The sequence below is a fragment of the Marmota marmota genome, unplaced genomic scaffold, assembly GCF_001458135.2.
Source record: "Marmota marmota marmota unplaced genomic scaffold, marMar, whole genome shotgun sequence".
In the NCBI taxonomy this organism is placed as follows: domain Eukaryota; kingdom Metazoa; phylum Chordata; class Mammalia; order Rodentia; family Sciuridae; genus Marmota; species Marmota marmota.
The window spans coordinates 9,222,182-9,238,847 of record NW_026000016.1 but is presented as its reverse complement, the minus strand read 5'-3'; the positions used below and the strand labels follow the sequence as shown (position 1 = coordinate 9,238,847).

Here is a 16,666-nt window from a genome sequence, read left to right as displayed (position 1 = left end):
TCAAGTTTTTTTTATTAGTTGCTCAAAACAATATAATGATCTTGACATATCATACGTTTGATTCAAATAGGGTATGAATTCTCATTTTATGTGGATGAAGTTTTAATGAGGAAAAAGAACATTGGCATGTTTCAAAGTACTTCTCCACAAGATGATTATTAATTATAAAGAGAGACATCACAAGTAGTGTGAAGAAACCCGGCAAACATGTCTCATTTACCAGGTAATCAAAGTTAACCACCAATAATAGAACATAGTGACATTCTATACCACTGGTGTGATACATTGGCAAAAGCACAGTTGTATATTCTTGCTCAAAATGTATAGCCTCACTCTAATCATTAGAAAACATCAGAGAAATTCAAGTTTAGGAGAATGTTACAAAATACATGCCTAGTAATCTTCAAAAAATGTCAAGGTCATAAGATACAAGGAAAAACTGAAGCAACTTGTCAAAGTCTAACAGATTGGATTGTCAGATTTTGGTATAGTCTATGGAAACAAGTCATGATATCCTAAATGCAATGTAGGATACTAAATTGCTTTCTGAACCAAGGAACAAAGTAACAGTTGTAATCGAAAAACTTGGAAAAGTCTGTAAATTAGTTAATAGTATTATAATAATATTAATTTCATGTTTTACATAATAGTACTTTGATTATATGAGATGTTCTTATTAGAGGAAGCTGGTTGAAGAACATGCAGGAACTCTGCACTATTTATGTAACTTCTAAGTCTAAAATTGTTCAAATTAAAACCATGTTCTTTAAATCCTGATCAAAATGAAGCAAAAATTCTCTTTATTTTTGAGTTCTAATAGTCTTTCTGAAAAAATAATTTTCAAAATTATTTTAATAAACATAACAAAAGAGAAAATATTGAAACATAATAACTCAACTTAGAAAACATATAACTTATCCGAAGCTCATTCTCAAATCTATGGCCATTTCTTAGCCTTTCTATTATAATGACTGTTAACTAGCCCCAAGATCTTAAACAGGTCCTTTGTACTCTTCTTGGGTTGCCTCCACATTAGATAGTGTCAACTTATTTTCCCACCATTTCAGAGCTGGTCTCCTTGAAATTGGAGGCAAAGATAAATCAGGCTTATTCCTTCATTAAGACTTTTCTTTTAGATTTGCTTTGGATTGTGAGAGACATTACTGTTTGCCAAACAACTCCGTGTCTTCTAGCTCCACTTTATATCAAAGAAGGAAACTGAGGCTCAGAAAGAAGGTTAAATATCTTGCCAAAATAATACACTAAATACATGGAAAATCAAGATTCAAATCCAGGTCTATATGATTCTAGATTCTAAAGCATTCTGTTGTTTCCTTTTTCTAGTTAACCCAACAGAAAATATATATACATGTTGAATATAATATTTAGAAACATCAATAGGAAAGTAATTTGGTCATACTATCAGCACATATACATACAGAAACATCATCCAAGAAGTTACTATGTCCGTACTCCTTTTGAATTTACCATAGCCTCTAGCAAGACTCAAGCCCGGTAATAATTAGATTTCAGATTCATTGTATGACAAAACTAAAGCAACAAAAAGGAAATAATACTGAACTCTACTCTCTATATAGCAATTTTCCCTGTAGCTATTATCTTCATTCTTCTTCCTTCTCTAAAAATATTTAACCACTTACATTATTTTTCTACTGCTACCATAACAAATTATCACATACTTGATTGTTTAAATAAAACAAATATATTACATTACAACCATCTTAGGTCTCAGTGGACTAAAATCTTATGTGGATGTTACATTCCTTACTGGAAGTTCATAGGAAGGATCCCTTTCCTTGCTCATTCAGATGACAGATCCTTCTGGGTATATGAGGACCCCATTTCCTTGCTGGCTGAGGGCCATTCCCAGCCTACAGAGGGTACCTGGATTCCTTGGCTCATAATCCCTTTGCTCCATCTTTAGAGCCACCAGTACAAGTCAGTACTCTCTAATATTAGACTGTCTCCTACTTCTGAATATCATTTTCCACACTCCTGCTTTCATTTCTTCCACTTCTAGAGTTCATATTATTAATTGGCCCATCTAGATAATCCAGGATAATCTTCTCATCTCAAAGGTCATCACCTTAGTCACATCTAAAAAATCCATTTTACCATTAAAGCTATGATTTTCATGGAGTTGGAGGATTAGAATGTGGATGTCTTTAGGAAGTCATTATTTTGTAGACCACAAACCCCCATACAATAAAATTCACCAGAATCCACAAACCACATGCTAATATTAATAGTAATCATAGATAACTTATATTGTATACTATATGCCAAGTAATGTTCTAAATTGTGTTTTGCATAAATTAATCTAATTTTCATGATACCATAATGAGGCAGATGACACCCCGTTTTATAGATGAGGAAATAAAGATTAAAAAAAAGACAGGGGATCATTTATAGAGTCACTGCTAATAAGTGTTATCTGAGATTTGAAGCAGGTGGTCTGAGTCTGGGAGTTATGCCACCGACCTCTATACTACCATAAGTTATGCAGATAATTTGATACTTATGATATTTTGAGCAACTAATTAATAGTAAAAATAGGTAATCTGCTTATATGCAAGCAGGTTACTCATTGTTAATCTTTTGGGTAAATGATTTTTTTCCCTACTAGCTCAGAAAAAAGGAAGTACATGAATGATTGAAAATGAATGTAATTTACTTAAGATTATTTTACTCATTGTCACTGTTGTAGTAAGAACAAATGTCGGTGTTTGTTAAATCAGTTCCTTCAGAACAATTGAATTAAGCAAAAAAGATGGTAATTATCATGCAATCCATTGGCATCCTGTTGTAGCACCCATGATAATGCAGTTTTCTCTCTCCCTTGAACTATATTCTTTGAAGTTAGCAGTGAAGTTCTTTATATTGTATATCTCAGCACTTAGCAGAACTTGATCATGGTAGGCTTTCAAATAATGAGTGGATGAATGGATTAGTTAGGTAATTAAATGATTACTATAACTGTCAATCCACTTGTACCCTGCTCTTAAAGTTTAATGAGTTAATTTGAGTTCAAAATGTTGCAGACATGATGATCTCCAAATCTTACATATAATAAAGGTAGTAGTCTCAAAACAATGACTATATATTTATAAAATCCATTATAATGCCTATAATATTGAGCATTTTCTATCTGATCCTCATTGGGCTGAATACTTCTTATACATTTTCAATATTCACTACAGTCCTATTTGGTACTGTATTAGCTTTAAAGATGTGGAAACTAAGAACAAGGAGAGTTCATATCACTCTTCCAAGGCTATTCATGGACTTAGTAGAGCCAGAATCTTATCCAACGCTTAATTGACTCTAAAGTTTTTGCTTTTATCCATTGCCTCCTTATTTCTTTTCCTAAAAGTACCCAGGAGATTTCTGGGTTTGACTGCTCTTTTACTTTATGAATTGGTTAAATATAAATCCGTTGTTGTATATTATTATCACCTTGTCTCTCAAGTAACAGAGTAAAATATCAAAACAGTTTTAAAAATCTACAAACACTCTAGTTCTGTTAAATTTCCATTTATAGAATTAGCATCCTAAGCTAGAAAACATAATGTTTTTTCTTCATTTTTTTGTTATTGTTAAGAATTCAGGAATCCTTTTTAATTAACAGAGAGTAAAATCAACTTTCTTATTGATATACAGTTCTTCATGCTTTTGTAACACATGCACACATACATACACATGCTCAAACACATTCACATAGCAACCACCACAGTCAAGGCAATGAACTGTTCCATCATCGAAAAATTCAGGGTTTGATACCTTTTTAGTCATAAATTTCTTCCACTCAAAACCCTGCAAAACTGTGATCTGTTCTCTGTCACTGTAGTATTTTTCTTTTGGAGAATATCTTAAAAATGGTATCCAATCTGGAAAGCAGTATGGAGATTCCTTAAAAAACTTGGAATGGAACCACCATTTGACCCAGTTATCCCACTCCTTGGTTTATACCCAAAGGACTTAAAATCAGTTATACCCAAAGCATACTGTAGTCACACAGCCACATCAATATTTATAGCAGCTCAATTCACAATAGCTAAACTGTGGAAGCAACCTTGATGCCCTTCAATAGATGAATGGATAAAGTGACTGTAGTATATATACACAATGGAATATTACTCAGTATTAAGAGAATAGAATTATGGCATTTGCAGGTAAATGGGTAGAGTTGGAGAATACCATGCTAAGCAAAATAAGCCAATCCCCAAAACAAAGGCCAAATGTTCTCTCTGATAAGTGGATGCTGATCTGTAATGGGAGGAGGGGATGGGGAAAATGGAGGAACGGTGCATGGGAGCAGGAAAGATGGTGAGATGAACATCATTACCCTAGGTACACATATGACTGCACATATGGTGCAAAGCTACATTGTGTACAACCATAGAAATGTAAAGTTGAGCTGCAGTTGTGTATGATGAATCAGAATACGTTCTACTGTCATATATACCTAATTAAAATAAAATAATTAATTTTAAGAAGTGGTATCAAGGCATTGTGAAATATTTTGTGTTTGACTCCTTCATTCAGCATGCCTTTGAAAATCAGTCAAATGTATTATTGCATACCTCAACAGTTTGATCCTTTTTATCGATGAGTACTATTCCATTGTATGGTTGTACCACAGTTTATTTATCCATTCAGCTGTTGAAGAACATTTGGGGTGGTTTCCAGTTTATAGAGATAATGAATAAAGCTGTTATAAACATTAGTGTACAGATTTTTGGATGAGGGTGAACACAAGTTTTTATCTCTCTAGGGTAAGAACCTAGAAGTAGAATTGTTACATCATATGGTAAATATATATTTAATGTTTTAAGAAACTGCCAAACTTTACCAGAGTGTTTGTACCACACTCTCCATCAGAGATTCAATTTCTCTACATCCCCACAAGCATTCGATTTTATCAATATTTTTTACTTTAATCATTCTAATAGGTATATTTTCATGATAGGTATGGTTTCAACCTGCCTTTCTCTAATAGCTAGTGAAACTGAACATATTTTCATATTTACTTACTATATGTAGATGTATATACTTATATATGCAGATGTATATATCATCTCAATGAAGTATCTGTTAACATGAGTTTCTTCATTAAGTTTTTATAGTCCTTTATATTTATAGTAAATACTTTTTCCCCAGTTTGTCCTGTTTCTTCATTCTCTTTAGCTAGGCTTTCCAAGAACAAAGTTTTAAATTTCAAGTCCAGATTATCACTTTTTCAGTTTACAGATCATGCTCTTGGCATCATATCCAAGAGTTCTTTCTTTAACTCAGACCATCAGGATCTTCTCCTTTGTTTTCTTTATAATTAGTCACATGATTTATGTTGTATTATTTTTTTATAAAATGTTAGGTTGAAGTTAATTTCTTTGTTTGTTTGGTGTGAATGCCAAGTTGTTTGAACACAGTTGAAAAAATTACCCTTTCTCAATTGAATGGGCTTTGAACCTGTGTTAATGACTAATTGACCCTATTTGTGTGGGTCTTTGTCTGGAGTCTGTCCTATTCTGTTGATCTCTGTGTCCCTTTGCCAATACTATATAATCCTGATTTCTATAGCTATGTAAGAAATCTTAAATTTAGGGAATGTTATTTTTCCAGCTTTATTTTTTCCATGAAATTGTTTTTAATATTATAGTTCCTTTGCCTTTCCATGTAAATTCTAGAATAATCTCATCTGTATTAAAACTAATCCTGCTGGGATATTGATTTGAATTTCATTAAATCTATAGATAAGTTTAAAGAGAACCCATATATTTATTATGTTGAGGAGAATTTCAATTTGTGAACTTACGTCTCTACATTTCTTTAGGTCTTTGATTTCTTAGTGTATTATAGTATCAGAATATAGATCATCTTCATATTTTGTTACAGTTAAACCTACTTATTTCTTTTTTTCAGGAAAGGAGCTATTATGAATGACTTGTGGTTTTTTCCTTAGTTTCCAGTTGTTCTTTACTAATATATAGCAATATGAATGATTTGTATGTGTTGATTTGGTTGTAGGAGTTTCTTGTAATTTCCTTGTGATTTTATATGTAGACAATCTTGTCCTTTACAAATAGGGGCAGTTCTGTTTCTTCCTTTCTAATATATCTGCCTTTTATTTAGTTTTATTGACATGACTAGATGCCAAGAATGGTAACAGTGGATATGCTTGCCTTTTACCCCAATATTAGGGAAAAGCATTTACTCTTTCTCCTTTAAGAATAATGTTAACTGGGGAAGGGCAAGAAGAGAATTTCAGTAGATTAGACAAAGGGGAACAAAAGGAAGGGAGGGGGGAAAGGAATAGGAAAGAAAGTAGAATGAATCTAACATAATTTTTCTATGTACACATATGAAAATAGCTAAAAGAACCTCACCATTGTGCCTACCCACGAGAATGAGGTCCTGATTAGAAGATATATCCCATGCTTATATAATTTTATCAATATAGATTCTACTCTTGTGTATAATTAAGAAGAATCAATAAAATAAAGTTTAAAACAAGAATAATGTTAACTATGTTATAGATGCCCTTTATCAAATTTAGTATGTTCCCAGATATTCCTATTTTACTGAGTTTTCATTATGAATAGATGAGTTTTCTGGATGCTTTTTCTGTATCATCAGTTTTTAAACATTTTTTTAATCATTTGAAATTAATGTGATTTTTGCATCTTTAGCATTTTAGTATGGTAAAGTGAATTAATGAATATTCAAATATATTCAAATACTCATTCATATTGAATTAACCTTGATTCCCTATAAAGCTCCATGTGGTCATTTTTATATATTGCTGAATTTGATTTGCTAATACTTCTTTGAAGATTTTTGTGTCATTGTCCATTGAGGATATTGGTCTATAGCTTTGCTTTTTCTTTTTGTACTATTGTGCATAATTTTATTATCAGAATAATGTGCTAGAAAGTATTCCTTTACCTTTTCTTAAAAAAAATCTTCAAATTTACAGTTATTCTTCTTTAAATGTCTGATAAAATTTGCAAGTAAAGTCATACACATGATTGTTTTGTTTTAGGAATGTTTTAAAAGTCAGTTTTTAAATAACTACAGGAATATTCAGGTTATTCATTTAATCTTGGATAAGTTTTAGTATTCTATGGTTCTGGAGAAGTTGTCCATTTCAAAGTTTTCAAATTTATGTGTGTAAAGTGGTTCATAGTATTCCTATATTAACCTTTTACTATCCACTGGTTCTGTACTGATATTCCCTTTTCATTTTTGGTATTAGTAATTTGTGCTTCCCTCTTTTTTTATGTTTGTCAATCTTACTAAAGGTTTGTCAGTTGTTTTGATCTTTTCAAAGAACCAGCTTTTTGTTTCATTGAATTTCTCTATTTTTCTGTGATAATTTTGTTGATTTCTGATCTTAATTATTTCCTTCTGTGTTTTTTTCCCCCTGGGTATATTTTGCGCCTCTTTTTCTACTTTTGTAACATGGCACCTTAGAATTATTGAGGTCTTCTTTTATTACATAAGTACTTAGTGCTATAAATGTCCCTCAAAACACTCATTTATATAGATATACCACAAACTTTTATTGACTTTTAATTTACTTCTTTGCTCCATAGATTCTTCAGAAGTGAAATGTATAGAGATTTTCTTATTATCATTCAGCTATTGATATCAGTTTAAATTCATTCAGGTCAATGAAACTTTGTAAGGTTTCATTTCTTTAAATTTTGTTAAATGTTATTTTATGATCCTGATATGTTGTATATTATGAATGTTCTGCATGCACTTGAAAGGAATGCGTATTCTGCTGTTTGGGAGTGGAGTGTTCTATATAAATACCAGTTGGATCTACTTGTTGGTGTGGCCTAATTCTTCTGTGTCCTTGGTGAATTTTTGTCTAGTTGTTCTATCAGTTATTAATATGAAGGGAGTATTGAAGTTTGCAATTATAATTATGGATATCTCTACTTATATGTTTTAAAACTCTGTTGTTAAATTTATACATATTTAAGATTATTATGTTTTCTTGGTGAAATTACTCTTTTCATTATGCAGTATTTCTTTTTATCCCTAGTAATTTTCTTAGCTTCAACAGTCTACTGTCTGGTATTAATATAATCACTCCAGCTTTATATTCATCAATATTGCATGACATATTTTTTCATCCTTTTGATTTTCAACCTATTGGTTTAATTACATTTAAAATAATTTTGTAGCTAGCATGTAAATGGAACTTGGTTTTTTTCCCCCTTCTGTTCTGATAATCTCTATCCCTTAATTGCTTGTTAGACCATTTACACGTCATATAAGTTTTAATGTTAGGGTTTAGGTTTACCATTTTAATATTTGCTTTCTATTTGCTTCCTGTTTATCATTCTTCTCATCTTCCTTTCCTAACTTCTTTTGGAGCATTTTTAAAAAATATGTATTTATTTAATTTTTTACTCTATAGATTTTTTTAAGTGTTAATATTATAGATTGAAATGTTTATACTTTGGAATACCCAGCTAGCTCAGTTGGTGCAACATGAGACTTGGAATGTACATATTTATCTTTTCATTCTACTTAAAATCAGTGTTTTTATCACTCAAGAGCAATATAGAAAACTTAGTGCCAAATGGGTTCCATTACCCTCCTTCCTTTATTTTGCAGTTTTTATATATATCACATCATTTCTCTTGTTGTTCTTTCATTCCTGACATTTAAAGTGTCCCTCTGATACCATTTTGGTTTTTTTTTCTGATGATCTTCCTTTAGCAGTGCTTTTGGAACAGACCTGTGGCAATGAATTATATTAGCTTTCCTTCATCTGAGAATGTTTTTATTCTATTTTCCTTCATTCCTGAAGGACATTTTCACTGTATATAGAACTTTGAGCTGACTGGGTATTTTTTGTTCTTTTTGTACTTTAAAAATATTTACTTCCTTATAGAATACATGATTTCTGATGATAAGTCTTTCAAATCATTTCTCAGTAGTCATGCATCATTTTCTCTGGCTCTTCTCAAGAATTTTTTGTAACTTTAATTTTTATAGTTTGATTGATGGACTTAGGCATAGGTTGTTTTGGATTTGTTTATTTCCTATTTAATGAACTCCTTGAATTGATAGGTTTATGTCTTTTTCTAAATTCAGGGAGTTTTTAAACTTTTTTTCTTGAAATACTTCTTTATGCACCGTATGTTCTCTTTTCTTTCTGGGACTTCAATAATATGACTATCCCATGCTCTATTTTTATCACACACATCCCTGAGACTCTACTTTTTTAAAAACAAAAAAAAATCTGTTTGCTGTTTATTGTTCTGATTGAATAAATTCCATCAATTTCCTATGAAGTTCTCATTTATTCTTTCATCTCTATTTTGCTGTTAAACTCATTCAGTGGTTTTTACATTTTTTGGTCTTTTATTTTTATTTTTAGAATTTCCTTTTGGTTCTTATTTTTAATCTTATGTTTCCTGAGAATTTGCTAAGACTTTCTGTCTTTCCATAGTGTCCACTGCTATTTCTTGGAACACTTTTAGGGTAGCTTCATTGAAGTCTTTGATGATTCTAACATCTTTGTCTCCTCAAGGTTGCTATCTTTTGATCATTATTTCCCATGCAAGTTGAGACTTTCCTGGTTCATTGTATGCCAAGATTACTTTGTATTGTATCTTGGACATTTTGATAATTAGGTTATGATATTTTTGGTCGTGGGTAAATCCTGTAGAGAATTTTGGGTTTTGATTAGCAGGCAACTTATCTAGTTTTAATCAGGCTGTAAGCTCTAACTAAGGTTGTGTATTCATACTCAGTTCAATTTTTTTAATATTTATTTTTTAGTTGTAGTTGTCAATACCTTTATTTTATTTATTTATTTATTATGTGGTGCTGAGGATCAAACCCAGGGCCTCGTAGTTGCTAAGCGAGTACTCTACCACTGAGCCACAACTGCAGCCCCTCAGTTCAATTTTTAAAGCCTCTGCAATGGTATTTGAATCTGTCCTATTGTAATACCCTGTGGTCAGTCTGGAACATGGGTAGTGGTCTATCCCATACTTAGGTTCTCACATTCTGAGGGCGTAAAGCCAGGAGTTCATAAACAAGCTTAAAGGGTCATTTTCCTGAGCATCTCTTTTTTATGATCTTCCCAGTACTTCAATTCCCTGAAAGGGATACTCCTTTTCAGTCATCTTGCAAAAAATCTGGGACTTTATTTATCCCACTTTCCCTCATACATCCTGAACTGTGCAGGCAGGAAGAAGATCTGCAAGAAGATAGGGAGGAAAAGAACTCAGTTGACATTTCTGCTGTCCTCTTGGAGTCACAGTTCTTGATTGGAGAAGTTTCCCCTCCCTAAGAGTTTTAGATGCCTTCAAGCTCCTACTAATAGCATTGTCTCTACTTGTAGTGACCTGGAGATGAGGGCAAAAGGGAATAGAGGAAGGAAGTGATTATTCCTATCTTCTTTGAGCACTTTCATGCGTCTTGAGCTAAAACCAGAGTGCCCCAATACCCACTTCCAGGCCAAGGGATACCAGAGTTGAAAAACAACAAAGTAAAGGAAATCAACCTATAGTATGTTGAAGTCTCACCTCATATACATACACACACACACACACACACACACACACACACACACACAAACACATATTTATCTAAGTTAACAGATATTCATGGACATTGGAATTTTATTTACTGTGACTTTGCTGAATAATTTTACAGGTTGAGCATCCCTTATCTGAAATGCTTGGGACCGGAAGTATTTCAGATTTTAGAGTTTATAAAATTTTGGAATATTTGCATGGACCTTAGCCATTTAGTATCCCTTATCCAAAATTCCAAACTCCAAAATACTTTTATCATCAGAAATTTAAGTTTGGATTTTCAAGTTAGTGTTGTTCAACCTATACCACAATATTTGCAGGATATATTCCAGTGTTTGCCAATTTTTGCTAATTTTTCTGCTTACAGTTATAGAAATACAATGTGGGGAAAATGAAGTTGTGTAGAAAAATACACAGTGAAACATGTCATTACTAATTGAAGTTTGATCTCAGAAATTGGTTGACATTTGCTTTGGGGATAGGTTTCCTTTAGCAGGGACAGTAGTGAGGGAATAACAGAAAGGAGGCTTAGGGAAGACTTACCACAGGCATGGAAAATCTGATTCACTTAACTTCTTACTGTCCTTAGAGATTACTATAAAAATTTTTTCTAAACACATTTGAGATGGTTACAAATGCATTGATATGAATTTCAAAAACTCAAGTTTTAGAATAACATTCTAAATAATCAATCTTATACTTTAGTTCAGTCCTTCAATTTGATAGTAATTCTTCTGAATTTTAAATTAAAATGAATTGCATTTGTCATTTTTGCTTATACTTAGTAAAAACCAATTTCATTTTATGGCTAAAATGAATAAGCAGTATCTCTTTTGATCTAAATTTCTAATATTTCCTCTTGATCTATTTTTATTTGAACTTCTCATTTTGATAAACTTATACATTCACAAATAATTAGAGAGTCACAAATAATTTATTGAGCCCCCCTGTACCTTTGACCCATTTTTGCCCAGTGGTAGCATCTTACAAAACTATAATGGAAATCACAGGTAGTGTTATTAAAATTGATATTTATAGTCAAATACAGAACAGTTCCATTACGGCAGATCTAGTATCCTCTCGTGTAATTTCTTGCTCTCCTTTGCCTCATCCCTAAACCTTGGCAACCAAGGGTTCTAATCTGTTCACCATATATAATTATGCATTTTCAAGAATTCCATGTAAATTAGACAGTATGTAACCTTTGGAATGTTTTTTTTTTTCACTTTCCATGATTTCTTGGAGATTGATCAAAGATGTTGCATATATCAATAGTTTGTTCCTTTTATTGCTGATAAGTATTTTGTGACTTATTTTTCATGTTATACTTTGCCTTTATTTGAAAATAACAGTCTTTATTATTCAGGGGTTTTATTCACTTTTATATATGCTTTGGAATTTAGACTAAAAGCAGAAGCCTGAGGAGCGTTCTCTACTGTTCCTTTTTAAATTGAATTTAGGTTAACCAATCATAATGTGTTGACATTATTGTCTTATAGAGGAAAATCCTTTGTACAGATAGATTTTATTGCTTTACGCCCTTTATATTTCCTGTATTAGACATAAGATCAGAACACATTAGGGAAGGTGCTGTGACTTCATGAATGAACGCAATCGAGGCTATTACTGGACAGCACATTTGAAAACAGAGTGTTTACGTTACAGGCCAAAATTAGGATATTTTTTGTTTTTATTAAGTAACATTGTTTTAGTCTTTCAACCAAAATACTTACTGCAATGATGAGAAGAGGAGAATGGAGACTTTTAGGTTTTATATTGTATGTAATAATGCTGGGAATAGGTTCTAAAATATGTTAAATTTTCATCTAAAGAGCCTAGATTTTATCCCAAGCAAACATGAAGGAAGGAATAAATGAAGAAATCATTTAAATGAATTCCAGACAGCTTTTTTTTATTTTTTATTTTTAGTTGTCAATGGATCTTTTTTTATTTTATTTACTTATATGCAGCGCTGGGATGGAACCCAGGGTCTCACGCATGCCAGGCAAGTTCTGTACCACTGATCCACAACTCCAGCCCTAGACAGTTTTTTAATCATCTATAATAACTAAGTAGAAAAATAAATAATTTTAAAATGTCATTTCATTGTAATGCATTCTGTTGTTGTATATAAATTTTAAAAATGTCATTTTAACTTTTAACATCAGTGTTATAGTTCATCTTAACAAGTGATAAGTCTGTTTATATGAGGATAAATAAAGGACATAGATATATAATAATAAGTTACTATAATATCATCATTTAATTGCCCAGCTGGCATACTGTTTTTTATTTTGGTTTAAGTAGGTGCACTGGAGAGGAAAAAAGGGTAAGAGATATTAGAGGTTTACAGATATTTGGCAAACACTGGCATACATTCTTATTTTTGTAAACCCTTGATAAGAACTTTTAAATTATTAATTATTATGCTGATAATGAGAATTTTTTAGAAGTTAATCACATAATTATCTTGATGTTTTTATGTTGATCTAAAATGATTTGTACTTATTTTAACTATTTTTCATATAGTGATCATCTTTAAATATTAGTATAAAAGCTAAAATCTGCTAAATAATGTACCTGCTAATCCAGAGCACTTAAAGAAATACATTTAATGCAAAGATATTTTACTTAATTAGTGCTGTTTCTCAAAGAGAAATTTAATATCAAGATTTTTCAGCTGACATATTTAGTGAGGTTTGTATGTGGTGCAGATACCTATATTATGTTTAAAATATTCTGATTAGCCAGGAAGAGTGGTTCATGCCTATAATCCCAGCGGCTCAGGAGGCTAAGGCAGGGGATCAGGAATTCAGAGTCATCTTCAGCAACTTAGAAGGCCCTAAGCAACTTGGCGAGACCCTATCTCAAAATTAAAAAATGAAATGGGCTGGGGGGTGTGGCTTAGTAGTTAAGCACCCCTGGGTTCAATTATCAGGATCAAAAATTAATTAATTAAAATTATTCTGATTATAATTAGAACATATACTCTGCTACAGTTAAAAGAGCAGTTTCTAACTCCTTCATGTCTTCTAATATATTCATGTGTTCTTAATAAACTTTCATGATAAATAAAATGTGCCCAAATATATAAAACATTTTGCCAAAGTATGCATTTATAATATAAAATATTTACTCTGAATCTATTCTGTATTAAATACATTAAATAGCCTACTACAAACAGAGGTGGGAAGGGAGAATCACAAACATGTAGAGTTCCTCTAAGGAATAGAGTAGAAGAAAAATTATAGTGCCTTAGATGTTTGCTTTGGGCACAGTGACATTTGGTTTAGTCTTTCTAGTTTTCTAGTGCAGAAGTGTGTAATGGAAAGGGCTCTGAAGTCAATCATATCTGCATACAAATTCCAGTTCTCCCATCTAATAGCTGTGTGTCCATGGGCAAATTATTTAACTTCTCCAACCCTCAACTTTTGTTTTGCTTTTTCAATTTATAAAATAGATTGTTATGACTGGACACAGTGGTGCACACCTGCAATTCCAGCAGCTTGGGAGGCTGAGGCAGGAGGATCATGAGTTCAAAGCCAGCCTCTGCAACTTAGTCAGGCCCTAGGACCTATCTCTAAAACTATTTTTAAAAAAGGCTGGGGATGTGGATCATTAGTTAAGTGCCCCTTAGATCAATCCCCAGTACCCACCCACCCCCCAAAAAAGTTGTTATGAAGGTTAAAAGAAACAAGTTTATGAAACATTTAGCAAAGTACCTGGACCACAGAAATATGTGGTTTGGAAAATAAATGAAAAAAAATCATACTAACTATAGATATAGCTCTTTTCCTAAAATACTACTAAAATCCTAGTATGCTTAGGCAGGTTGAACATTCATAATCTGAAAATCCAAAATTTGAAATTCTTTGAGCACTGACATGACACCACTAGTGGTTCACACCTGACTTTATGTGACAGGTCACAGTAAAAATGTAGGCACCCCAAAAACACTGTAAGAAATTATGTTCAGGCTATGTGTATAAGGTATATCTGAAACAAATGAGTTTCACATTTAGACTTGGGTCCCATCCCCAAGATAACTCATTTATATATGTCAATATTTAAAAATCTGAAATTCAAAATGCTTCTGGTCCCAAGCATTTCAGATAAAGGATACTAAACCTATAACTCTAAAATATGTATAATTTCAGAATCATATCTAAATCTGCATTGATATCTTAGATTTGTCTAAGACATCTTTGTGTTTTTGACAAAACTAACTGCTTAATACTTCTATAAAGCACTACTTTCCAACAATACAGTCCCATATATGTAAAAGAAAAAAAATCCAAATTAAATATAATCTGAACTAATTCTTTTCAGATTTCTAGAAGCTAAAATGTTTGTGGCAAATACGTCTCTTTTAATCCCCTGTTCTTTGATTTCAGCAGGAAAGGAAGGGCAAGAAATCCTGGGGCCTGAAGCTCAGGCAGATGATGCAGGATGTACAGGTACTCTTGCCATTTTCTCATACTATAGCCTTTGAAGGAGGTCTTTTGTGACACCAGTTTTTGCATTTGTGAATCCTGAATTTAATTTATTTCCTCCCCTTTTATCTGTCCTCATAAAATGTTTAAGTAGGCATTTGGAGCACTACATGAAAAGTTAGAAATTAATATTCTTTAAATACAGTGTAAATTTACAGATTTACATAATATAGCATATTTTTCAATCTATAAATATGACCAGTGTAATCTACAAATCATACAAAAACTTTTACAATTTGAATTTATATCAAATTTTTTACCAAAGTTATAGAAAGAAACATCTATTGACTATATTTTGAGTTTCATTATTAGTTTCTGGTATCAGCTTTGAATTGCCCACAAGACAGACAGCAGAAGAGGAAAAAAATAAGCAATTATCAGGGTTATGTACAAACCAGATGAGAATCATGAATATTGCTGAGTTGAGTGAACATATCACAAAAAATACAAGAGAATCAAATTTTTTTCTTACAATTTCTATATAATTGATTCAGATTAGGTTTAAGAAGCAAAAAAGTAAATGGAAAACTTAAATCAGATCTCATGTATAATTGTACCAGAGACATTTTATTGTGTCCCTCATGTCAGGTAGAACTATTAGAATGTAAAATTAAAAACTGAATTCCAAATTATTAAAATATTCCCCTAAAATAATATACTTAAAAGTAGTATATTTTGTGTATTCAGGCATATATTTTTAACTCTTGATATTAAAATTTTCAGTTTACTGAAAAGTTGAACGAATGAATGCTTTCCATCTGAATGCAATACTTGTTAACATTTTTGCTGAATTTTCCACTATACATGTATTAGTTGAACCGTTTCTTAGTAAATTATAGAAATCATGACATTTCATAATTAATCTCTAATAAATAAGTACCTTTTCTTATGTAACAAAATCAGCCTTCATGTATCTCCAGCAAACAATACATTCTCTTATATAATAAAACTGATAGTAATTCCCTAATAATATAGTAGTCCACATTCAGATTTTCTCAACTGTTCCCCAAATGTCTTTTATAGCCTTCTTTAATAAAGTAGCTTCTTATATTAGTGCATTATAATTATAGATATTGTCAGGTTCATTTTGACATACTCATAAATGCATATAACATAATTTACTCCTTTTTTGTCTCCAATACTACCTCCTTTCCTTCCCTTCTCCCTCCACTTGATCTTCTTCCTGTACTCTATGCTTCTTCCTTCTGTTAATTTATTTTTTTAATTGGTGCATTATAGTTATACATATAAGTTGATTCATTTTGATATATCCATACATATACATAGCATAATTTGGTCAATTGCATTCTGCAGTTCCTCCCTTTTCCCATGGTTTCTCCCTCCCCCTCAATTCCTTTCTTTTCTGTGCTATTCTCCCTCATATTTTCATGAGAACCCCCTTTTTAAAATTTCTTTTCTCTAGCTTTTGCAAATGAGAGACAACATTCAGCCCTTCACTTTGAGTTAGGCTTATTTCACTTAGCATTATGTTCTCCAATTTCCATCTGTTTATCAGCATATGACATAATTTCATTCTTCTTTATGGCTGATTAAAATTTCATTGTGTAAATATACTGCATTTTT

The 16,666-nt window shown here is 31.7% G+C and overlaps 1 protein-coding gene across 3 annotated transcripts in view; it reads left to right on the top strand.

The window, feature by feature from the left end:
• Zeb1 (zinc finger E-box binding homeobox 1) overlaps window positions 1-16,666 on the top strand; it is a 159,850-nt gene that overhangs the window by 116,703 nt on the left and 26,481 nt on the right. Inside the window, exon 3 of one of the 3 annotated variants that reach the window (XM_048809100.1) lies at window positions 14,987-15,046. The exons of 1 other annotated variant lie outside the window; for it this stretch is intronic. In XM_048809100.1, the coding sequence (XP_048665057.1) occupies window positions 14,987-15,046 (60 nt within the window). Of the gene's footprint in view, window positions 1-14,983; window positions 15,047-16,666 lie in introns of all 3 variants that reach the window. One more of the 3 variants, XM_048809099.1, reaches the window with a different exon arrangement.